The 25,126-nt window shown below is 45.8% G+C and overlaps 1 protein-coding gene and 1 long non-coding RNA gene across 9 annotated transcripts; both read right to left on the reverse strand.

Moving 5' to 3' along the window:
• Positions 1–728: 728 nt before the first annotated feature.
• LOC123119678 (uncharacterized) lies at positions 729–4,991 on the reverse strand. 3 transcript variants are annotated; one of them, XM_044539568.1, is made up of 5 exons: positions 4,270–4,991; positions 4,025–4,112; positions 3,735–3,827; positions 2,703–2,779; positions 729–2,165 (listed from the first exon to the last, which is right to left on the reverse strand). In XM_044539568.1, the coding sequence occupies exons 1-4, from the start codon at positions 4,528–4,530 to the stop codon at positions 2,745–2,747; spliced, it is 477 nt and encodes a 158-aa protein (XP_044395503.1). In that variant the 5' UTR covers positions 4,531–4,991; the 3' UTR covers positions 729–2,165; positions 2,703–2,744. The 3 variants fall into 3 exon arrangements, with proteins under 3 accessions (XP_044395503.1, XP_044395502.1, XP_044395501.1); XM_044539567.1 differs by having other exon boundaries at positions 729–2,779; XM_044539566.1 differs by lacking the exons at positions 729–2,165; positions 2,703–2,779 and adding an exon at positions 3,339–3,631 and having other exon boundaries at positions 4,270–4,980.
• Positions 4,992–5,772: 781 nt separating this feature from the next.
• On the reverse strand, positions 5,773–10,133 carry LOC123119679 (uncharacterized). Of its 6 annotated transcripts, none has more exons than XR_006458789.1 (4): positions 9,109–10,133; positions 8,623–8,676; positions 7,802–7,947; positions 5,773–7,647 (listed from the first exon to the last, which is right to left on the reverse strand). It is a non-coding gene; the product is annotated as an uncharacterized lncRNA (long non-coding RNA). The 6 variants fall into 6 exon arrangements; XR_006458791.1 differs by having other exon boundaries at positions 5,773–7,460; positions 7,547–7,647; positions 8,623–10,125; XR_006458788.1 differs by having other exon boundaries at positions 8,623–9,254; positions 9,739–10,117.
• Positions 10,134–25,126: the final 14,993 nt, after the last annotated feature.

Below are 25,126 nucleotides of genomic sequence, written 5' to 3' on the forward strand. Positions count from 1 at the left end.
TTATCACGATGAGAAATCTGAGTTTGAAAAAAAAACATATTTGTATAAGATGTATAGATAGGTTAAGGATGTATTTTTTAACAGTGTTTGCACCAAACTTTTATTTTCCATGTGCACAAAAAGAAAAACCTCATAGTGTTGTGCATATGAAGGCATAGGTATTTGAAAAGCCCATATGCTACCAAGCCCAGCCCATGAACAATGGTGTGTGTGAGCCATTGCGCCAAATGGCGCAGAGGCCCGCTGAATCCATGTACACATTGAAAAAAAACATCAATGGTTTTTTTTTTTGAAATTAAAAACATCAATGGTTTAGTTGGTTTTGTCGTGGGCAAACACACATGGCAACAAATTTAACCCCCTTTAATATAAAAATGGTGGCTTGTTGTCTACAATGAGTACATACACATTTTAATTTGGTAGTACGGATTCCCATTGCAGCCAAATTGAAAGTACACACATAAAACATGGTAGGTCAAGCTGAAAGTAACCGTACTATACTATATAGCATCAATCCAAGTTCCTGTGTGGTTGATTAATTGTCCTAGCCCTGCTGGCATAAGACTCTCCAAACTCCTTGTCATGTAGGAGAGACAAAAGGTGCTTCAGGAAAAAAGACCATAGAACATAAGACCGTAAGAGCCGACAAGAGACGTAGGTAATCCTAAGCGGGATAGTAATGGACAGCCGCTGGTATAATTCTGTATAAAGATGGAAATCAAAATTGAAATAATCTTTCAACCCTGAACCATCCCAATATTTATGGAAAGAGATGGTGCTAAAGATGCAAATACAGCAACATGTACAGCTAAAGAAGCCACGCACGTCTTCTGTCTTGTTTGTCGTTCTAAACAAAAAATCAAACTGGCAGCGCCACCAACAGACTATAAGAAAGTGAAAGGTACATTCTTTATCCAGTTGGCGCCTTCAAACCCTATTTTTTCCGCTCGCAGCCGTCGTGCCCTTCATGGCCTCCTGCGGTTCTACCCCGGGCCGACCTGGCCTGCCGCACGCTCCTGCAGACAGCGCGATGTGCACGCGACGCCCAGGGAGAGGGCGCGCCCGCACCTAGAATCAGTTGACCCAGCTAACATTCATGCTGCAAGAGCGCACCGGTCATTGGCCATACAAATTACCATGCGATCAAAATCGAGCAGCAAAATGAACAGCGAACATCCAACGCCCCATACGAAAAATACACAAGACTGGATTGACCAAGATCTAACGACCGCTAAGCACAGAGACCCGTTGAATTCATGTGTGCATTGAAAAAAAACATGTATTAGTTGGTTTAGTTGTGGCCTTGTGGGCAAGCACATATGATAATAAATTTACCCACCCCCCTCTCAATAAAAAAAGAATGGAGTCCTGTTGCCTACAATAAGTTGTACATACACGTTTTTAATAATAATATAATAAAAAGAATGGAGGCTTCTTGATAACAAATTTACCTATTGCGCCAAATGGCGCAAGGTCCCATTTCAAACAAAGAATTATTTGAAAATGCTTGTCAATTTAGCAATACTGAGGGTCTTTTAGTAATTAAATTTTAAGGAAATGTAGCTTTGATATGTAGTGCTATGTTAGGTGGAAACTAATGAGGCATACAATTCAACGCACTAATTTTTTTTTAATGCAGACTTCACTGGTTTCATACATATAAGCATTATATAAGATTTCACTATACATAAGGATGTTTTTTTTGTTTTACACAAAAAGATACATTGTTATTTTTATTAGTAGTGCAAAGAAATAACTTTGTGGGAATTTCTCCCTTTTGTTAAACCACAGCTTGACAACATGAATATAAATATACATGATGTATTCATATTCCGGTAATATATAAGGAAGCAACTTGTTGGCAATAGAATCTTGCCTATTTTCAAGATGGCTTTCACAACATGAATATAAACATATATGACTGAGTCACGATTCAATAATATAAAAGCAAACGCTGGGCTGGTAACAGCACTGGCCTGTCTCTGAAATGGCAGTAAATTACAACACACTGCAACATGGATCCCCCAAATTTGTTTTTGCTTTGGAGCAGAATAGAGTGAAGTGATTTCTCCCATTGTCTTCATAAGCTTTCTTATCAGCTTGGGTGTGATTTCTTTCTCCTATTTATGGATCTTGGCCTGCAATTTTCCCTTCCAATAACTGACCTGTGAAAAAGCTAGTGCTAGTAAACAACAAGAAAAGACTGTATCAACCCCATGGGTAACCAGCTGGACTCATAACAGTACAGTTCAAATTAAATTTTGTACACAAAACATCAGCCATGTTCCTGTAATCTATGTGAATGACGGCACTTGCAGACAATGTTTCTTCCAGTCAATTGATGCTTCCGAGTCATGTCCGTGTAGTGTTGTCAAGGTTGGATCATTGTAAACTTCCAAATCTTTACTTGGTAATCAAGCAGGAAAGATGCTATATGGATATACAGAAAGATGATCTAATCCTCAGTAATTTTCTCTTGGGAGTAATTTCAGATTTATAAATAAGGCCCTGAACTGCTGCATATCATATATCTGTAAAAAAGAGTAGTTTCTTTCGGGGTTTTTTGAAAAGCTGCTGAGGCCAAAGCCTGGCTGGAGGCCAGAGAACTGCTGAACAAAGAGAACAATAAGCGAAGCGCTATGATAGGAGACAGGAGAAACACCAAAGATACAGTAATCAGTGAGTAAAGGGAAGAGACAAACCTTGACGAAGAGAACAAAGAGGGAGCAAGCTCACCAAGTCTGCTAAAAATCGATCAGGTAGAACATAACACCAGCTCCTGATATGTCAAGAAGTACAGATAAAGCCATAATAGTTGAAGATTAAATAAGCTCCACGTACTACCCATGTAAACCAGAATGGAAACCACAATATACATCTTATATGCATATATATATACTCGCTAAAAAAACAGAGAACACTTTATGCGCATCCACATATACTTACAAAAAATAGAGGATGTTTAATTGCTCATCTACTATCTGTATGCATCCACACACTCACTCAAAATTTCATTTTTCGAATTTGCTAGCCTGCTAATTGCATTGGGACAAATTTGTAGAAGAACCTCACCATCCAAAGAACCAATCTGGGAGATAAACCAATGGCTGAGGAGGTAGCAATTTGGGATGGGTGATCACCAGAAGGGAAAAACTAAAAACAAGGAAAAGGAACAGATCACCAGAAGCCACCGCCTAATGAGAGAAGGCAAATATACATCTCACCAGAATGTAGGCCTACACTACAGGTGGCTAGCATGGACTGCAACTAAACTGATGAATTGAGTTACAAAGGTCCAGCATCTCCTGATACCCTATGAACATCAGATTATTATGTTCTAATAAAGCAAACATGGGAACACAGTCAATTTGTTAGGTATCACACATATACAATGTCAACCAGCACTGGACAGCCTTATAATCAGAGAACAAGGTCTGTCTCTACATTTTAACAGGAATACCGTGTGTTCATTTTACATCACAATAATTTGGGGGCCTGAAATATCACAACAACAAAAAATCAAACACATAGGTGGCAGTGCCATCTACTCATGCCTGATGTTCTTTAGCTATACTATCATAACTTCATAAGGCACCTCTATCCAGTTCAGTGATCGTTGTAGGCACTCTTCCTACAATAGAAAATGCCGCAAAAACTTAGCTGTCTAACAACAAACAACTTTATATAACAACCTAGCTTTATACCAACGAACAAGAGAGGAAGTGGAGGCAAACCTGAACCGTCTCGAGCTCCTTGCTCCTGCTGCTCTGTCGACCGCAGCAGCCGCTCCGCTGACCCCTGCTGCTTGCGACCTCTCCAGATACGCTCTGAAAATAAATCATCTCAAATTCTTAAGGTAACGGTGTCATTTCAAATTCTGACCCTAATACTATAGCTTTGTAAACGGTTCATCTAAATAAGCAAGTAGGACTCAACTAAGTACATAATTTAAGCCAATACAACATACCAAAGCATCAAAGCGTAAGTATAAGAAATAAAAGGAGGGAGAAGGGAGGGACCATACCACCACAGGAACCAAATCGAAGCACCATACTCCGAAGAACCGCATGGCTGCAGCAAGGCCATATTGTCATGGCGCAGATCAGATATTCCTGGTCACACCACACCACGTGCATTACCAGATCAATCTTGAGTCCGAAACACCCTCTAAAAACTATAAGAAAATATTACATGTTACCATGGAAGTTGAGGAAAGGATGAAGAAAAATAGCAAGTGTGTAAGAAAATCTTGAATCTGTAAATTCATGCCTGAGAAAATGAATTGAACATTAGCTCTGTACATTCACCAAGATACATGCCGCAGGCGCCCGAATCATTGACGTACGCCGACGATTGGCTTCCTTTCGTTGCGCTCACCGGCGCTCGCTGTTGCCCAGACGGCGAGCCTGCCCCAACCGCCGACCCCGCCCACATCTGCCACTCCTTCAAACCCTGCTGCTTCTGCCAGCAGCCGTCGTGCCCTTCATGGCCTCCTGCGGTTCTGTCCCGGCCCGACCCGACCGCCGTCATGCACCCTAGCGACGGGAGGTGGTCGGCCGTGGTGACGACGAACCCCAGCTCGCCCCCGGCGTCGTAGAGGGAGAAGCTGTCAGCGCCCTGGAACCGAACCCCCAGATCGGGGCCTGGAGTAGCCGCTCCCGCTTCTGTCGTCTCGCGCCCGAGCGCCGCCGCTTCGCAGCTCGACGCCGCCACCTGAGCGTCTCCGCCACCGCTGCTCCTCTCGCGCGACGGCCGACGCAGAGATCAGGAAGGGGGAGGAAGCTAGAAGAGAGAGGAGGAGACGAGTGGGTGTGGCGGTGGTAGGGATCTGTGAAGGAAGAGGGAGGCGGAAGAGAGGAATGGGTGCGACGGTCGTGAGAGGGAGAAGGAGGGAGGAGTGCGTCAGATGTGGATCGGGAGCTAGGGTTGGATGGGCTCCTCTCTCCAGCCGCAGGCAAGCCAGGGGATGCGCGACGTGCGGCGCGCGAGGAAAGGTTCACCCAGCCGAAGATTACCCAGCCAATGCAAGCGTGAGACGAGCCCACTTGTCATTGGGAAGTAAAATGACCGCGAGGTGAAAATTGATTTAACTGCAAGTGAAAATCCAACGGTTCAACTGAGTTGGAGAGGTAGATCGGACGGCCAGCGAGGCCCCAATCGGAGAGCATCCTTATAGGTTTAAACTAGTTCATCCGTTGCGCCAACCCGCTAAAGCCATGTTGCCAATGAAAATAGTTTCATTTTACAAGAACATATTTGATATTGGTAATAGAAAGCCCATGCGTTAAGTCATGCTATATTGAAAATATGTTTATCACGCTGAGAAATCTGAGTTTGAAAAAAAATCATATTTCTATAACATGCATAGACCAACTAAGGAAGTATTTTTTTTAAGTTAAAAATATCGTTATCACCATGAGAAATCTGAGTTTGAAAAAAAAAACTTGTTTGTATAATATTTAGACTTGTTTGTGTGGCCCATCCGGAGTCGGGCTTGCATCTCTTTTCCTATTATTAAGGATTTCTCTGCATACATGGTTACATAAATGGACCGTTACACCAAACAACAAACACGGATTGTTTTGAAAATTAAATTAAGTTTTAGCACGGAGGAACAGTCCAGACTTGAAACAGCAGATGCAACCACTTTACAAATTCAAACTCTTTAGCAACCATTTATGATTATGATGTCTAATGGAACAAGGTGTCAATTTAGACTAAAGAGTTATTTGAAATGTGTTTCATTCGTTCTTTACAAAGTGCTAGATACAATTTCAATGCACATAAGAATTTTCAAGCTCATTTAAAAATGTATTTTCATGCATATATAACTGAGTCATACTCCCTCCGTTCCGAATTACTTGTCTCGAAAATAGATGTATCTAGAACTAAAATACATCTAGATACATCCATTTGTGCGACAAGTAATTCTGAACGGAGGGAGTACTTCCTAATACAAAAGCAAGTAGGTAGGCCTGTTTTAGAGATTGTGGTAAATTACAGTTCATTATTACACGCAAAATGTTTTTGCCTCGGAGCAGAACACTGATATCTTTGTCTTCATATCCTTTTCTTCTCAGAGCTGGAGTGTGATGCCTTGCTCCTATTCATGGCTCTTGACCTACAATTTTTGAACAAACTAAATTAGTTATTCATTCAATGGGAAATCTGAAGTGGGGATTACTTCGCCAATATCTTTAGCAAGTTTATGAGGGAAAAGAAAGCAATGTAACTTCCAAAAGCAAAGGTAAGAATGAAGTACATACTGTAGCTGGGAAAGTAGGAACATGAGCTGCGACATGTTTCAGAAAAATGGTCGAGGTTCCCTGATCCTAATAATATGAGCTGCGATTATTTTGTCAGGGACTCATGGCTGTATATAACTTTCACAAGCAACATCCCATATGTGACAACCTACCTTCGACCACAAAGCTATATAATCTATATAATGGTGAAAAATGGAGCTTTCGATAACCTGCATACCTATTTTTCCTAAAGCAAAGCTAAGAATGAAGTACACAGTATTTTAACTGGAAAAGTAGGAAAATTAAATCATATACTCTGAAACATATTGCAGAAAGAGAAGTGTGAAGCACACTTCCTTGAAATTTGAACATAAGCGGACATATATTTTTGTTGAGCCTGCTATATATCTATGGGGAAGCATGGATAAGAAAAGATAGAAATTTAGAAAATGTATGCAAATTCGAATATATATTTTTCTAAAATCCCATGGAAATGTGTTGGTCCACTTGGTCTATCAGGTTGGTGTATTTCAAAAAAGCAAGTCAGGCAGCTAATAGTTTGGATAAAACCTCTATAGATAGTAGAAAACAACTTCCAATGATTCAACTGTACATACTAAAAAGTTCGCCAGGAAATGAGACGAGCCAGCAAAATACACTAAGTTACAGAAGAAGCACCTGAAATACAATAGTGGCAGTTAGTTTGGCAAGAAACCTGCATATATTTGAGTGCAATTCACATCCTCTAGGCCATCGTTCTCACGCATTTTTTCCTAGTAAGTAGAAAGCATATACAAAGTATGAAAAGGGGATACAGATTACACAACAAATAGTAGTTTCAGAGCTTTAGAAGGCCGTCCAGTTTTGCATAGTATGCTTTCACCTATGGAAAACTGGACGCTGTACTACTAATTTCAGAGTCAAGACATATTTCAATCTCTAAAAGAAACCTGACACGAATCATCTGCTACTCTAGAAATTTGATTTATCACAGCTAACCAACATGGAACGATCATCTGACTTTCTGGCTATACTAACGTGTAAATATTTGGCAGGTATAGACTATAGTGTCAACCATACAGTATTATTTGCAAAAGCAAGGAAGGTTGCTGTAGCTAGATAAATGACTCGTTTCAAGTTGACTGCCAAATTTTTATTACGAAGTGGATGCCTACTAATAGCGCATCTCGGGGAATCACAGTGAGATTGAAAGGCCTGGAGAAATGCAAAACGGCAAGATAAAATTCAGACATTGGCATAGAGAGAAACTAATAGAAAAACATGCACCATCAATCACTCACCAAGGTCAGCAGCTGGACAATAGCTGAGCTGCCGTAGATGGTTACCAAGTAATGAACAGAAGGAAAATCACTACAAAATAACCATGAGAGCACCAAACTATCTGCAAACATGAAGGCCCTTTCTTGGATTAGACAGGACGAGTACGCCATGATGATCCAAAGAACAAAAATATGGATTTAAATTTATAGAGCAATGCTAGGAAGATATTGTCTTGAAGAACGGAAAGTAAGAGAACAATAAAGCAAGCAACGAACCTGCAAAAATATCCTCGAAATTTTGCGTGAAAATCCATCGAATATATCCTTGATCGCATATTTGTCTCTGTCGAGGTACTCTACAGGAAGGTTCTCCAAAAAACAGAGTAAAGTTGTTTTTCCTTTTTGAGAGTTTGATAGCAAACCTGCAATGCATCAAAAAGGGATTAGAATTGATAAGAAAATAAATCTCTGCTATTTTATAGTCGAAGAACATGCTTCAATCAACAAAAATACAAAAACATTGTAATTTGACGGTGTAAGGAACCTGCAGTGATATATTGAGCCATAAACTACTTTGCAATTATATATTGAACCATAAACCTGAAGCTCTACTTTGATGCCAATATATTTATAACTGGGAAAGTAGGAAAATGAAATCATATACTCTAAAACATATTGCAGAAACAGAAGCATGAAGCACACTTCCTTGAAATTTGAACACAAGTGAACATTCATTTGGAATATGTAGCTAACATAAACTTAAGCAAGACTATTCAAATGATCATGGTACATGGTGGATTTATCATAATTGATATTTGGCTGGAAGTGGATAAGTTCTCTAGTTATTCTGAAGCTCATTTTCAGTAGTCAGATAAATCGACCTGATTTCCCAGCTTAGACGTTTCAGACATGTCTCACAATATGATGTGACCATGGGTTCAATCCCATATTCAATTATGTACAAAGAGAGGCCCCATTTGGGTACAATCTTGGAAAGCTATTTGGAAAAGAGAGGCCCCATTTGGCACATACTGATACATTTAGATCAAACCCCATGTGTAGTGGGCGCAGCAGTGGTTGCAAACAAAGAGCCTTACCTGAATGTGAAACGATGCTTAGCATTCTGCCTCACCAATTGATCTGCAAAGGATCTTCACAAAAGAGAACATATTAGAGAGAGGGAGGATTAGGCAAATGTATATAGCAAAGCATCTACAGTAATGTCATCACACTGCCAGTTTCAATTCACGCAAAACAATTGACAATTTAGTCAACAAATAGCTTCAAGTTCTCATGATCATAGTTGATTTCATAATCTAGTCCACCATGTCGATGCTCTGAATATCAATTAAAAAAGTTCATTTGAAAGGGTTATTTTAGACTACATAACTTGAAATGGTGTAGCAATTAAGTACTACAGCAGACCGAATAGTAACAGGCCAATTATAAACAATGCAGTGCAATGCCCTTTTCCTTATGATGGTGTTCCTTAGTGTAACCTACAAACCAAATCGAGCATGACAACAACTATGTTACCTATTTTTGTGCTACATATAGACTGAAACCAAGTAAGATAATGTAACCTGACAAGAAGTACAGTATCGTTGATAACAGAATAGAAATTGAGAACTGGTCATTCCAAACAAAAACAACATTGCTAGTGCTGCAAAAATGGATAATCCAACGTCAAATAGTGATGCCTCCGTCAATTAAATCCCTGGGAATTTTCCTGCAGATAGCATAACACAAAAACAAATCTCAAAACACTGTACACCTCAGTAGAAATCCAAAAACTGCACTGGACAATGCCAGCGAAAAATTCACACCCCACCGACAATCATTAGACCATAGCGTAAATTTTGCATTTTCATTGTTAAGATCGTTCATAAATATATCATCTATAGTGCAGTTCTCCAGAAATAGACGAGCTAATCATTCTGTTCTACAAAAAGACCTAAATCAGTACTGCCGACTATCCATGCTCGAAGTAAAAACATCAATTCATAGCTAATCCCCAAATACAGATAGTAATCCAACGAAATCAAAACACCGCAGTCACCAAATATGGAGATCTGAAGATCGGAAGGGAGGCAGATGGTACCTGTAAAAGTCGACGGACTTGAGCTTGCTGGAGGAGTGGCCAAACGCACACAACACACATGCAGCAAGCAGGGCAGGAGGACCAGGGAGAGCAGGGATTCGGAGGAAGTTACCTTGCCGGGACTGGATTCCTGGGGGCAATGGTGGAGCTGACTCTCGGCGGCGGCCAGGGCGACTCCACGCGGCGGCCAGGGTGACTCCATGCGGCGGCTAGCAAATCCAGGCGGCAGCGGTGGCGAGGCCATGTGGGCGCTCTCGATCCAATCAGCGGCGGCGAGTAAGATTAGGAGTGGTCTTCTCCTAGGCTCGGGCTGATGGCATCCCTGACGTCGCATCGAGGGCAGCGGCGTTGGAGAGGAGGGAGCAGGGAGGAGACGAGGTGGAGGGGGCTCGAGGGCGGTGACGTGGGAGAGGAGGGAGCAGGGAGGAGACGAGGCGGAGGGGGCGCGGGCCTGACGAGAAGGGTTGGCGCGGCGGCTAGGGTTTTGACCCTTTTGCACGTTCCACAGGACGAGCGCGGCGATCGGGCAGTGGGATCGGGGCAAATTTGACAATTTTAACCTGAAAACGAAATAAATTCACAGAATGAACTGGGTGCGAAACTATTTCACACCCCTAACCCTTTTGTGTAGCGCTCGCCACGCCGGCGCCACACCCTACGGTGCAGCGCCTGGCTCCGGGGCGTTGTACCTCTATCCACCGTGGCAGCCCATGGGCCTGCACCCAGCAGTGCAACGCCTTCGAGCTAGGCGCTGCACCTGTAATGTGCAGCTAGGCGCTACACGTGTAATGTGCAGCGCCTAGCGGCTAGGCGCTGCACTGTGACTTATCTGCAAACGCGCCAGCTCTCTCCTCCCCCACCCTCCCCATTGGCAGTTACAGAAAAATAGGGCGGCGGTCATCTGCACTCCCCCTCTCAATCCCCTCTCCCAAATCCTTCCGATCCGACGATTTGGTCCGTGCATTTCTTCACCAATCCATCGTAGAAGGTACTCTCCTCCGATCTCATTCTTTCTATCCATAAAAAATATTATATTTTGAAGATTTGGGGAACCCTTGTTTGAATCTTGCATGTATTAGATTTGGGCAACTTTTGTTTGAATCTTGCATATATTAGATTTGGGGAACCCTTGTTAGATTAGAATGTGGTTTGGATAGATAGGTTAACATGTTATTTATATAGTTTGGATATATAGATTGACATGGTATGAAGTAGGCCTAGTTTAGTTTATTTGTACTAAAATTATACTCGTATTGAGAAAAATGCTTTGGATACATATGCTTTGAATCTTGCATGTAGTAGGCCTACTTTAGTTTTTTGAATTGAAAAGATAATCGTGTTGACAAGAATGCTTTGTTGAAATTGTTAGGATGGTTTGGCTTCTCGATGATCATTAGGACAAACAACACCGGTCGTACGCTATGTCGGTGCAGCAGCGGGTAATACTGAAAGTGGCCGGTGTTATGAATTTCGTATGTTTTTTCAAACACAAATGCCCCATATGTAATGTTATGATTTGTTTGTTTGTAGGAGCTTGCACCTCTGAAGCTTCGGTCTCACGGGATCAGCCTTGGAGGGATGCGCTATGATAAGCGGTACACACCTTATGTTAGGGAGGCAGGACTTCTCCCTTTCATTGAGTTGGTCCGCCGGTCGACGCCACCCAACAATGCTGCAGCACTCACCGCGCTTATTGATCATTGGAGGCCGGAGACACACACTTTCCATCCTCGGACCGGGAAGCTGTCGAACTTAGAACCTTTAGCAACCCGGTTCTTGTCGTCTGCCAAATCACGGTGAGAGCTTGGCCTAACCCCAAGAGGTACACATTGGCCACCATCTACCACGGCTTCATCCGCGAGACTAACATCCTTGAACAATGTAGTCCGATGATCCCGACCAAATACCTTCTCGAAAGCTTCGGCCTCCTTCACCGTGAACCCCTCCGCATCAACTTGTTCATCGGGACCATCGTCATCCGAGTCCGATGCATATGCACGGGAAAAATGGATGGAATGGTCCATTGTCTCTTGCAAATGATATTTGTCGAGATCACCCACATTGTTGTCATGGAGATCAACTTCATTGTCATCGTCCGCATACTCATCATTGTCCTCTTGCAAAGATTCATCTTGGTTGTTTCTATAAGGGCTCAATGTTGGCCTCACTTCTTGGGTCAAAAGAGGTTCAACAATTTCATCTCGCTTCAAGGATGGGGGGCTATTAGCAACCAAACGGGAGGGGTTCCGGTTCAAGTCCAAATGCAAACTTGAATCAACCTTCTTCGTTGCAAATAACTCAAGAGCCTTGTCTAGTGATTCGGCCACCGTCTCCTTGTATGCAACCCAACGTTGCTCCGAGTTTACACGCACACTACTAGAAAAAGGGCTATAGATGGGATTGACACTAATGGCGCACCAGACATATACTAATGGCGCACCACCTTCTGATACGCCATTAGAGATGAAACTACTAATGACGTACCTGGCCCAGGGTGCGCCATTAGTATCAAAAAAAAATTTAACTAGTGCGCCTGTCCAAACATACTAATGGCTCATCCAGACACCGTGCGCCATTAGTAGTTGAAACTACTAATGGCGCACCAGGGCCAGGGTGCGCCATTAGTATCAAAAAAAAAATAACTAGTGCGCCTGTCCAAACATACTAATGACGCATCCAGAGACAGTGCGCCATTAGTAGTTGAAACTACTAATGGCGCACGTGGACCAGGGTGCGCCATTAGTATGAAAAAAAAAATTTAACTAGTGCGCCTGTCCAAACATACTAATGGCGCATCCTGCACACGGTGCGCCATTACTAGTTGTAACTAGTAATGGCGCACCAGGCCCAGGGTGCGCCATTAGTATAAAAAGTTTTTTTTAACTAGTGCGCCTGTCCAAACATACTAATGGCGCACCACCAGGAGGTGCGCCATTAGTAACCTGGATTACTAATGGCGCATCTAGAGTTGGTGCGCCATTAGTAAGTGGGCAGCAACAAGATATTTTGGACAGCCTCTCCTACCCACACTCACTTTCTCCCCACTTCATTCTCTCCACCTCCTCCTTGTCTCGGGTGCCTCCTCTTTTTCACCTCATTTCCACCATAGATTCATTCAATTTAAGTGGTTAAATTACCTTGTTTTGATAGGTAAGTAAGGGGGGAAGCTATATTTATGTTGTTCTCCCTACAACAATGTGCACATGCACTTTTTATGGCCTAGCTAGATCTATGTATGTTCGTGGTGTTGCATATGTTTGTGGTGTTGCATATGTGTTTGTGTTTGGAGGTGTACCGGTATTTGAAATGCGATAGTTGCCAATATTTTGCCGGAATGTTGATTCATTTCCGTTTCGGCGAGAATTTTGGCATTAAGCATTCTTTTTGGTCCTATTTTTAGGGAAAGTCATGCCAAATTTTTTCTTGGTTCTAAAATATCGTTTTGCTCTACCCCGCAGGCGACCATGGTCCGCATGATGACCGAAGGCATCGTGAATAGGTTTTTGAGGTCCGCGAAGGCCGAGATGCTTCAAAAGAACGAGACGGAGATAAGATGTCCGTGTCGAAGATGCAAGCTGAAGAGCCTTATTGCGGACCCGGAATCCTGGCAGGTGCGGGACCACCTGCTCTTGCGTGGTTTCATGGATGGCTATCGGTGGCAAGGTGATGAAGATGACTACGAAGTCGTCCATGGGGGCCGGGCAAGAAATGATGAGGAAGGGCAGCAAGACAACCACCGCGGCTCGGGCGGGCGAGAAGACGAAGAATCCCCAGGAGATGATCACGACGGTGATGCTGTACACAGTCATCATGTAGAAGATGCGGGACATGATGATGAGGAAGATGCCGGAGCAGACGACGGGCATGATCATGAAGATGATGATGCCGGCGGAGCAGACGACGCTGGACCATCGATGGGCTGGGTGCAGGACCCTCATATTCAAGAGCTGCTTCTCAAGCAGACGGATAACGCAAGAGCTGCCGCCCGAGAGAAAGCCAAGATGGATCAACTTGAGTTAGACGCGGTTACTCCATTGTATGAAGGATGCAGGCCCGAGGATACCCGCCTGAAAGTAACGCTCATGGCTCTGGAGATGAAGGTAAAACACAAAATGACCGACGCATGCTTCGACGAGAACATGTCATTCTGGCACGAACGTCTTCCCAAGGGGAACAAGTGCCCGACCAGTTTGGAGGAGGCGAAGAAAATCGTGTGTCCTCTGGATTTACCGCACGTGAAATACCATGTGTGCATGAACAATTGCATCATTTATCGGGACGAGCACGCGGAGTCTACCATATGTCCGGTGTGCGGCGTCACTCGATACAAGAAGAGGAAGAAAGCTCCTCGAAAAGTGGTGTGGTACTTTCCGATCACTCCTTGTCTGCAGCGGTATTTCGCGGACCCTAAGGTAGCAAAGCTCCTGCGTTGGCACGCGGATAGGGAGGAGAAGAAGCGAGAAGATGACGCAAATGATCCGGAGATAGATAAAAAGACAAGATGCTGAGTCACCCTAAGGATGCGAGCCAGTGGCAAGCGTTGAACTTCGAAGACCTAGAATTTGGGAACGATCCAAGGAACATCGTGCTGGGCGCGAGCACCGATGGAGTCAATCCGTTTGGCAGCCAGAGAAGCACACATAGCACCTGGCCTGTGTTTGTGTGGATGTACAACCTTCCCCCCTGGTTGTGCATGAAGAGGAAGTACATTCACATGAGTATGCTAATCGAAGGACCGAAACAACCAGGGAACGACATCAATCTATATCTGGGGCTGCTGAAAGAGGAGCTAGACACGCTGTGGAAAACGCCAGCCAATACGTGGGACGCCGCAGAGAAAGAATATTTCCCTATGAGAGCCGCGCTGCTCACGACGGTGCACGACTATCTCGGTTACGGATATCTCGCAGGGCAGGTGGTCCACGGATTTTCTGGATGCGTCAGGTGCATGGATGACACAACGTATCGCCAGCTAGATAGAGATCCCGGGTCTTCGAAAACCGTGTTCATGGGACATCGAAGGTGGCTTCGCGACGATGACCCGTGGAGAAAACGCAAGGATCTATTCGATGGTGAAACCGAACCCCGAGGACGCCCGCGTACGAGGAGCGGCGAGGAAATAGACGAGCTGTTGAAAAATTGGAAAGACTGCCCACTGCCGGGAAAGAAGCAAAAGGCGCCAGAGCCGGGAAAGAAGCGAAAGGCGCCAGAGCCGCTGCTGAAGGTATGGAAAACGAGGTCTGTTTTCTGGGACTTGCCGTACTGGAAGATCCACCGTGTGCCTCACAGCCTTGATGTCATGCATATCACGAAGAACGTGTGCGAGAGTCTGCTTGGTACCCTGCTCAACATGCCAGAGAGGACCAAAGATGGGCCGAAAGCAAGGGCAGACTTGAAATCAATGGGCATCAGGCAGGAGCTTCACGCTATATATGATGATGATGATGATGATGATGAGGCGAAGCAGGACACGGAAAGTCGTCGCAAAGGCAAAAAGGCCAAGAAGACCGGAAATGACTACCCTCCCGCGTGCTTCACTCTAAGTCAGGAGGAGATCGAGCAGTTTTTCACCTGCCTCGTAGGAGTAAAACTTCCTTACGGTTACGCGGGGAAGATAAGCAGATACCTAGACCTAGCGAAGCTGAAGTTCAGCGGGATGAAGTCTCACGACTGTCACGTGCTGATGACGCAGATACTTCCAGTTGCAATCCGTGGGATCATGGACGCGCACGTCCGTGAAACGCTATTTGGCCTATGCAACTTTTTCGACGTCATCTCTCGGAAGTCTGTTGGCGTGAGGCAACTCAGAAGGCTACAGGAAGAGATCGTGGTGATACTATGCGAGCTTGAGATGTACTTCCCGCCCGCATTCTTCGACGTTATGGTGCATCTGCTGGTCCATATCGTGGACGATATCATCCAACTCGGGCCGACGTTCCTGCACAGCATGATGCCGTTCGAAAGGATGAATGGTGTCATCAAAGGATACGTTCGCAACATGTCACGTCCAGAGGGAAGCATAGCCAGGGGCTTTCTGACCGAAGAGTGCATCTCCTACTGCACGAATTATCTAGGCATCGAGAACCCCGTTGGTCTGCCCGTCAACAGGCACCTCGGCAGGCTCGCTGGATGGGGTCACCGTGAGGGTCGCCGCGAAATGCATGTCGACTTCGAGGGTCGACTCGCCGACTTTGAAAGAGCAAACCTAGTCGCGCTACAACACATAGACGTGGTCGATCCTTGGGTGGTAGAGCACAAAACCTTTATTAAGAAGACGTACAATGACCGAGGCCAACAGAGGACGGACGGAGATATACTCAAAGAGCACAACTCATGTTTCACGCGTTGGTTCAAGCAGAAGCTTCTGTCGTACCCTTTACATGAGGATTCTTCCGCGGAAGAACAACTCATATTCGCCTTGTCACAGGGCGCCGAGCACAACCTGATGACCTATGAGGCGTACGATATCAACGGCTACACATTCTACACCGAGGCCAAGGACATGAAGAGCGATGGTTATCAGAACTCCGGGGTAACGATGGAATCCTACACCGGTAACGACAAGGACAGATACTACGGAAGGATCGAGGAGATCTGGGAGCTGAGCTACGCTGGAGAGAAGGTCCCGATGTTCCGTGTCAGATGGGCCAAGAGCGTCCTAAAAGAAGACCGGTATTTCACCACCATGGTTATACCCGAAGCCAAATCCAAGACCGCAGGCGCAAACGTCACCGCGAAAAATGAGCCATGGGTACTGGCTTCCCAAGTGGACCAATGCTTCTTCATTACCGACCCGTCAAAGCCCAGTCGTGTTGTCGTGAGGAGAGGCAAAAGGAAGATCATCGGAATGGATGGAGTAGCCAATGAGCAAGACTTCGACAAGTACGGCGACCCGAGAATCGAACATGACAACGATGATGAAGTAGCAGCATACACCACAAGAAGAAGCAGGACCACCCTACCTAAAGGACGTCCGTTCCACAGAAGAACTCCATTTGTGAAAAAGAAGGGCAAGAAGATTGTGAACAGATAGCTAGCTAAGATCGATTGTATTTAAATCGTAGCCTTCATTTCTCGATTGTATTTCATGGGCACTTTTTGAACTATCATGAATATTTTTAAATTTCATGGACACTCGATCTCGATCCCCCTCCATCTCGATCGCTAGCTATCCCACCTCGCCAGATCCGGTCCCTCTCGCCGCCGAGCACCCCCCGGTCCACCGCCCCCCCGCACCCCGCGCACCCTCCCCCGCTCCACCGGCATTACTGTTTGATGATATTTTTAAAAAAATTATTATTGTCTTATAAAAAAATTATTACTGTCTTATAAAAAATTATTACTGTCTTATAAAAAAATTATTACTGTCTTATAAAAAATTATTACTGTCTTATAAAAAATTATTACTGTATTATAAAAAAATTGTGGAGCCTGGGAATCAAACCCAGGACCTCCTGGTGTGAGAACTGACTGCTGACCAGTCGAGCTAGTAGAGGGGACTTGGTGTGGATCAGGTAAGGTGGAAGATAACCTGTTGGCTCGAGCAGAAAAAAAAGATACTAATGGCGCACCAGGGTGAGGTGCGCCATTAGTGTGGATGTACTTATGGCGCACCGAGGGGTGGTGCGCCATTAGTATTGTGCCCTCGCCCTCGCCTATCCCCGGCCCAAACCTATCCCCTCTCTCTCCCTCGCCCTCGCCCTCGATCCCCTTCCCCTCTCCTCTCCCGACGCCGCTGCCCCGCCGCCTCGACGTCGCCCCGTCGTCCTCGTCTCCGCCCCGACGCCCCGACGCCCCGTCGTCCTCGTCTCCTCGTCTCCGCCCCGACGCCGGTGTCTCGCATAGCCGCCGCCGTCGCCGCCTTCTTCGTTGGGCCGCCCACATCTCGTCGCCCCAACCGCTGCTCTTGCCCGTCCCCGGCCTCGTCGAGCTGTCCTCCGACCCTCCCCGTGGTGAGCCTCCTCCACCCCCCCTCGTTCCCCCCTCTGTCCCATGCACCCGTCGCCCCCGTCGGCCCCCCCTCCCCGTGCACACAATACTGCTTCCAAGAACTGAATTGCAGTTCAGTACTGAAACTTGTGGCATCATCTAGCTCACACTTCTCATTTTTCTTCAAGGTTGCCTGTAGGATTTGATCTCCTTGTGCGATGATATGTGCTTTTTAATGCCAAAATGTTACTGCTGCTTGTCATTTTAGTAATCTTGCTTGTTGTTTTAGAGCCAGAGAGGAAACATGGTAAATGTATAACACGAACAAAGAGGAAACATTTTAGCAATCTTGCTTGTTGTACTGCTCTCGGGTCATCAAGAACGTCCGGTGCCGGTAGCTCAAGTAACCTGAACTCCTCACAGCAGAGTTTCTCCGTTCAGAAACAGAGCTTCTTTTTCTTCTTCTAAAATCTACACTTCAGTAGCAAGCTGGGACTCCCACATTCAGTCCATTTTGCCTTATCGAAAAGGCGCTATTGAGCGGGTGCTAATCATATACTAAACCATAAGCATGGATGACACCTATTAACAAAGGCACCACAAACCCAAAAAAAAACTTTCCTTTACAATCTGTTATGTTAGGCTGCCTCCACTTTTCTTTCTGTACCAACCTAACCTACTATCCACTTCACTAGGTTTCCTTCCTCACAGGCTCAGAAATCTACTTATGTTTCCCCACATTTATGCATGTGATTCCTTGCATTTTAAAACCAGCAATGACTATACTAAACTACCAGTCGAGTCCAGTGCTGAAAAACACAGCTGCGAGCATATTTACAAACTTAGTCCTGTAATCAACCATCACATTCTTCTTTAGCAAAAATAACCAACACTGCTACTTCTTCTTTGACATATATAATATATTACCTGCCTGGCATCAACCAAATCAGTCCAACAATACAGAGTCAAAAGGGGGAAAATGCCATTAGTATTAATATTTTGAAAGCAACACCTTTGTGGTCACTAGCTGTATTCAGAGTGGAACAAAGCGTGTGCCTTTCCTTTCTATATATACTCTGGAAAGTGGTTATATCCTAATTCTACTTTTTATCTTTCTGTAGCTAGTTTTGATGTATTGTTAGGAAAAGACTGTGATTTCATTTTTTTTATAAACTAGCTGGAGTAGATTTGTGCACACAATACTGCTTCCAAGACAATTTGCTTCCAAGGAGTAGTTTCAGTTTGCTTGCAAGGAGTAGTTTCAGTATGGTTTCAGTATAGTTTCAGTAGCCAATTTGCTATTCACTTTGTGCTATTAGTTTGCTTCCATCTTTGTGCCCACTCTGAAGAGTATTCGTATATGCTTGGAACTAAACAGAATTATACAATGAACTTCTGCAGGCTGATCTGAGTTGGACCATCCTCTGCAGCCAACTTCTCTTCGGCAAGAGGAAGAAAGGAGAATCAGGGTACGGTTTCATGGCTAGAAGATATATTGCTGTACCCCGAGTGAAGGGATATCATTGCATACCTGCGCATATATTTCTGTTGTGAGCATAACTCCAGAATTTATTTATCTGTGATTCGTATTGGGTTAATAATCTGCAGCTAGTTGTATTTTTAATTCACTAGCCTTTTACTTATACATGAGAGAAGTGGGAAGCTAAGTCAATAGGAGCTAAACTCAACCCTTGGCTTGTTACGTGAGCTCAAACTAGTACCTAGTGAGTGTTTCATGTACTGAACTTGGATTTCCGGTGTTTTTGTAACATCCATGTAAGGTTTCGTTCGGTATATAATCCTATGAAATTATCAAAGTGTGTTGTACTATGTTGGACAGAATTTTATGTTTGGACTTGGGTGAATGTAAACAGACTTATACTCTCAGATTTTGTCATAGTTGATGGTGTGAGGACTTATAATGTGATAAAGTATATACATTGTTGCAACACCTATATAATGTGATAAAGTATATACATTGTCATCTAAGTTTTTCATATGGCAAATATGAAGAAAAGCATCAACCTATACCTGAGGAAAAAATCTGAAGCTAGTGACCTGTGCAAAAAACAGAAAATTAAAAAATCAAAAACAAGAGCTTTTAGGACTTCATGTTTTGAAACCAGTTAAATCATATAGTTTCTGTTATTTTTTCTCATGCTCCTGTTCTCTGAACATATTAGCTAGGACAAACTTCAGTCTTTTTTTTGTTTGTAACAGAAACTACAGTAGTAAATATTTCCTGAAGTAAATATTTTCAGTCATTACAAATATGATACTGCTTGGAGATGATACTGCTTGGTGTATTTTCCATGTTGTGATGGAGGCCTTTTTTGCCTTGTCCACCCAAGAGGCCCTTGAGTTTGCCGGAATGTCGATTAACTTCCGTTCCGGCAAATTCGGGTACTCCATATGTCCTATTTTCAGCAAAGGTCATGCTGAAATTTTCCGTGAATTTTAGCATGACTTTGCTAAAAATAGGACATATGGGGTACTTGTGACTAATGCATGGGCCGGGGTATCTTAGTAGTTAATTAAGTAGGATCAAGTGCCCCGGCGTACTTGTGACTAATGCATGGCTTTTAGGGTGCCTCGGTGTCGATAAAAACCGAAATGATGAAAGCTTAGGCTTTTAGGGTGCCTCGGCGTCGAAAAACCCTCAATGATAAAAGCTTAGCTTTTAGGATGCCTCGGTGTCGACAAACCCTAAATGATGAGACCATGATCTTGTTCCTTGACAATAACCAACTTTTTGACCAAACTTTGTTCCTATTTAGAGAGAAACATGGCCAACAACGATGAGGCCGGGGGTTCGAGCGTCAAGCCATTCTGGATGCTGTCCCAGGAGATGGAGGAACAACCTCACTTGTATGAGGACGCCGCCTTCCCCACCGATCCTGAGACCACTGATGGTACCGCCGAGGATGACCCCACTGATGCCACCACTGATGGTGCCGCCGAGGATGCCACCACTGATGGTGCCGCCGAGGATGCCACCACTGATGATGGGGGCGCACGCACAGATGGCAGCCAACCGAAGAGGCAACGGAAGGACCGGCGCCCGACCGTGCTCCGCACCCTCAAGGAGGAAGTTACTGAAGTGGACTCCGACGGGAATCCAACGGCGCCCGAACGAATAGTCAAGGGGTACTCGCTTCAGCTCGGGTGCATTCTCCGGAGCACCGTCTCGATCAACACCGAGAACCTGAGGCATCCTGACCGAGGGAATTTGCGCAACCTCCTCTTCACGAAGCTGCACGAACGATACAAGTTCCCCGCTGAATTTGAAAACACAAGCCTCAAAGGGAATAAAGTGAACAATGATGCCCTCACGAAGATGAGCAAGGCCCTGTCTACTTGGAAAAGCAATGTGAAGAGAATGGTCGAGAAAGGTGAGAGTTATGAGAAGATCAAGGAGAAAAATCCTACGATCACCGAAGATGACTACAATGACTTCAAGATCAATTGCTCGAGCACCGCAAACTCCGAATCAAGTAAGTGGGGGAAAGAAATGCGGGAGCTGAACTTAGGGGAACACACACTCGGTCCCGGCGGTTACAGAGTGGCGGAGCCTATATGGGACAAGGAGGAGGCGGACCGTGCCGAGCAAGGCCTACCGCCCCTCTTCGATAAATACGGTGACAAGCAGACCAGGAACTTTGTCAGGGCCCGGTACAAGAAGGACCCAAAAACAAAGGAGCTTACCACGGATCCGAAGACCAGGGCGCTTGAGCTTGTTCTGGTAAGGAATACACCCCCTCGTAATTAGCTCCATATGGTTGCATTCTAATTAATGAAGCCAAATTTCTAAATGGTTCACATTCCTTCCGCAGGCGACTGAAAGCAGTAGCGCGGGGTCGACTAAGAGCAACCCTTGGGACACCACTCTAAATAGGGCGTTGAATGTAATGAAGAACAAGGATAAGCTCAGTAAGCCGACGTCAGCTGGTCGTGTGGCCGGCAAAGGCTTGTCGACAAAATGGTCGTCATACTATGACACTGCTGGGCGAAAGGAGAAAAAGACCAGCTCGGAAAGCCAGGCGCGCGAGGTTCAAGAACTCAGGGCACAGGTGGCGCGGATTCCGGAGATTGTCCAAGAGCAAGTGCAACAACAACTCGGAGCGACGATCACCGCCATTGTGCCTACCTTGATCCAGGGGATTAGTGCGTGGATTGCGGGCGGCCAACAGGGGCCGCCCCCGATTCCTAGCTTCACGGCCAGCAACTCGCAGAACGCGATGGCGGGGCCTTTGGTGTCTCCGGCGGAGCCGGCATTGGTGTCTCCGACGCCGGCACGGGAGCTTAATGCACCCGGGTGTACGCCGGCCGGCACCTCTGCAGCAAGCCGCCCCTCCGTCAACTGCACGCCCGCCGTTGGCGGTGCCTCGACATTAGCCGAGCTCGACGCCATCATCACGGTAACTAATTAAGCCTCTCTCGGCCGAGGACTTCATCTCCTTGCCTTTGACTGGGCATCCCTAACGCCCTACATGTTTTCGCAGGGCGCCGCCGACGTTCCGTGCACTCTCCTGCACTTCGTGAACAACGAGTTAGTCGATGTCGCCAAGGGCAAAATCGTTCAACCGGGCAACCCCTTGTTCCACGGTACCCAGATGCCACCCAACTTGTTTAGGGTTCAACTGGTTCGGGTGCTGTCAGGCTGCGACGAGGTGTTACCTCCGATTCGACCAATGGGGGCCGACGATGATGACGTGATGAACCTCAGCGCCTGCCTGAGCTGGCCCCTGCTTTGGCCGAAGAGCCAGATTCGTTTGGGGGCGGGGGACACCACCCCAAAGACAACACCGCCAGTCGTGCCGGCGCCAAGTCGGCCCCATGGCAAGACCGCCGCAACGGTGCCGGACATCCCTATGCCACTGGATCCAAACATGCATATGGCACAGGATCAGAACGACGACGATACATTTGCCAACGTCGATCAGTACTTTGCCGATCATGGGGATGGTGGCGACTTCATGGGGCCTCCTTCTCAAGAACCCAACCCAACAAAAGACGTGTGCGATCTAGCTGGTACCGCGGAGAAGCCAAGTTGCAACAGGCGTCGTCTGCAGTTCAGCTCTCAGGAGACGCCTCCAGCTGCCGACTTCACCGAGCCTCATATAGGCGAGGTGCGAAATATGATCAGCCCCAACACACTCAAGAAGGCGGTCTGTGAGCAGAACTCGGTTCCATTACAGGAGATCAAGAAGAAGGCACGCAAAAGAAAGACTAACAAGGGTGCGGGCCAGCCGGCACCGAGTACGATCCGTGCTCAGGACGGGCCACCTTCAAGTGCGGATATCTCGAGGAGGGTGCATGTGGCGGGTAGGCCGATGCTACCGAGAAATATGCTCGATGCTGCAACCGGTGCTATGCGGAGTCTGCATGACAGTGTGCTTTCTTTGGAGAAGCGGCGTCTCCGAGAGAAGGATGTGGCATACCCGGTTTTCGCGGCCAAGGTGCCAGAGGGCAAGGGCTTTGTGGATAACTCCATCGGGGGTACGATCGTCCTGCGGTTTGATGACATCCACGCTATGTTGAACCTTCATCCGCTGCACTACACCTCGTTCGGCTATTTTCGCTGAGTATGGAGATGCGGATCATTCGCGACAAGACCCTGAACATCGTGATAGTCGACCCCTTCTACATGCGTGCCAAGATCTTGGGCAGCGCTGGGGACCGGCAAGTCGCGAGTTCTTACCTCGAAGGCGTCATTCTGGCAAACCAAGATAAGGACAACTTCCTCGTGCCTTACTTTCCCGAGTAAGTCCTCCCCTCAACCGCCCCGTAACATATGAATTCTTAGATTTTGATCGTTTTTCTTTTAACATTCCGTGTTTTCTGCAGTGACACACATTGCACGCTCATCCTCCTAAGCCCCAAATATTCCATGGCCACGTATTTCGACCCGGACCGTCAGTCGAACGTAGACTACACAAATGTCAAGAAGGTTCTTGATGATGTTCTCCCCGGCTATGTCAAATCTGGAGGCAACTTCACCAGGCCTATTCGTAAGTACGGCAAGCACGTGTTCTCCCACAACACGACGTTCTGCTGCGTCAAGCAGCCGCCTGGCGGTCAGAAGGGTGCCTACTACGCCATCCATCACATGCGGGCGATCGTACGGGACCATCGTCAACTACTGCTACCGAGTAGACTCAAAGATTGGGCCGCGAGCGTGTCGGCAATCCAGGACGCGGACATCAGACAAGAATTCTTTCGCATCCAGTCGGAGTTTGCGGAAATCATCCATCAAGATGTCCTTCGTACCTCGGGGCAGTTCTACCTCAGAAATCAACCGTCCAACAATGACATTGACACAATCCTACAAATGCAGGCTGACAACGCCCGTGGTTTCATGACTCCCACGATAGACGGCGGCTTCATCCACGCTCCGGTCCCTTGAGTCCAGTCGAAAGCAGTGATGCTGTGTCTAGTTCTGAAACATCGATTGGCTCATGTTGTAATTAAACTTTAATGAACTTGTAGTATGTCTCTTTGGTTTCGAGAGTCCTTCAACTTAGATGTAATCGATGCTATTAATGTCTTGCTTTTCTCTTCCGATCGTTCTGTTGCATACTTATATATTGCTTATGTATTGTCTGTGAATTGGTACTAACGTTTCGTTTGGCTACTACATAGCGATGCCGTGGTATGTCGTGTACAAGGGTAAGGTTCCCGGAGTCTACGACGACTGGGAGGAGTGTCGGAGACAGGTTCACCGATTCAGCGGTAACAGTTACAAAGGGTACGCCACTAGGGCCGAGGCCGAATCTAGATACGCCCGCTATCTAGCGGGAGAGGGGAGGGAGCGTTGGAGGAACCGGATGAAGACGAGTTTCATCGTGATGATGCTCATCGTGATGACCGCAGCTCTCTTCTATGTGATGGTAGTTTGGATGATCAATATCGACTTGTAATGTGAAGACAAACTCGCGGTCTCGAGACTTGTAATATAATGATTCATACTTATACATTTTGTTCGGTCTTTTCAATTCGGAGACTAATATGATGAATTGTATTCGGAGACTAACATGATGAATTGTATTCAGAGACTAATCTTTTATTGTATTCGATGAATCTGTTGTTGATGTGTGCTGCCTATATTTTGTCCAATTATACATTTTGTAACCTGTGCAAAAAACAGAAAAATAAAAAATAAAAAAAACCTAATATTCATACTAATGGCGCATCACATCACAGTGCGCCATTAGTATGCCAAAGGATACTAATGACGCATCAATAAACAGTGCGCCATTAGTATGCCGAAGTTACTAATGGCGCATCCATCTGCAGTGCGCCATTAGTATGCCAAAGCACCTGGTATACATGGCCCCCTGGGAGGCATACTAATGGCGCACTGTAGTATATACTAATGGCGCATCTGGGGTGCGCCATTAGTATACCAGATACTGTGCGCCATTAGTAAAATATACTAATGGCGTGCTACTAATGGCGCACCACTGATGCGCCATTAATGGCCAGATTAGGTGCGCCATTAGTAGGCCTTTTTCTAGTAGTGGCATTGTCTTCCAACGGATGTGCATTCCAAAACCAACATTATGCCTTCC

Source organism: Triticum aestivum, chromosome 5D, assembly GCF_018294505.1.
Source record: "Triticum aestivum cultivar Chinese Spring chromosome 5D, IWGSC CS RefSeq v2.1, whole genome shotgun sequence".
NCBI lineage: Eukaryota > Viridiplantae > Streptophyta > Magnoliopsida > Poales > Poaceae > Triticum > Triticum aestivum.

What these genes read in the sequence shown, in the direction of transcription:
- LOC123119678 (XM_044539566.1), bottom strand. Translation starts at nt 4,530, where the DNA reads ATGACGGCGGTCGGGTCGGGCCGGGACAGAACCGCAGGAGGCCATGAA. An exon ending in TGTTCAATTCATTTTCTCAG is followed by an intron (nt 4,113 to 4,269) that starts GCATGAATTTAC and finishes TGGTGTGACCAG; the next exon opens with GAATATCTGATCTGCGCCAT. An exon ending in TCGATTTGGTTCCTGTGGTG is followed by an intron (nt 3,828 to 4,024) that starts GTATGGTCCCTC and finishes ATTTATTTTCAG; the next exon opens with AGCGTATCTGGAGAGGTCGC.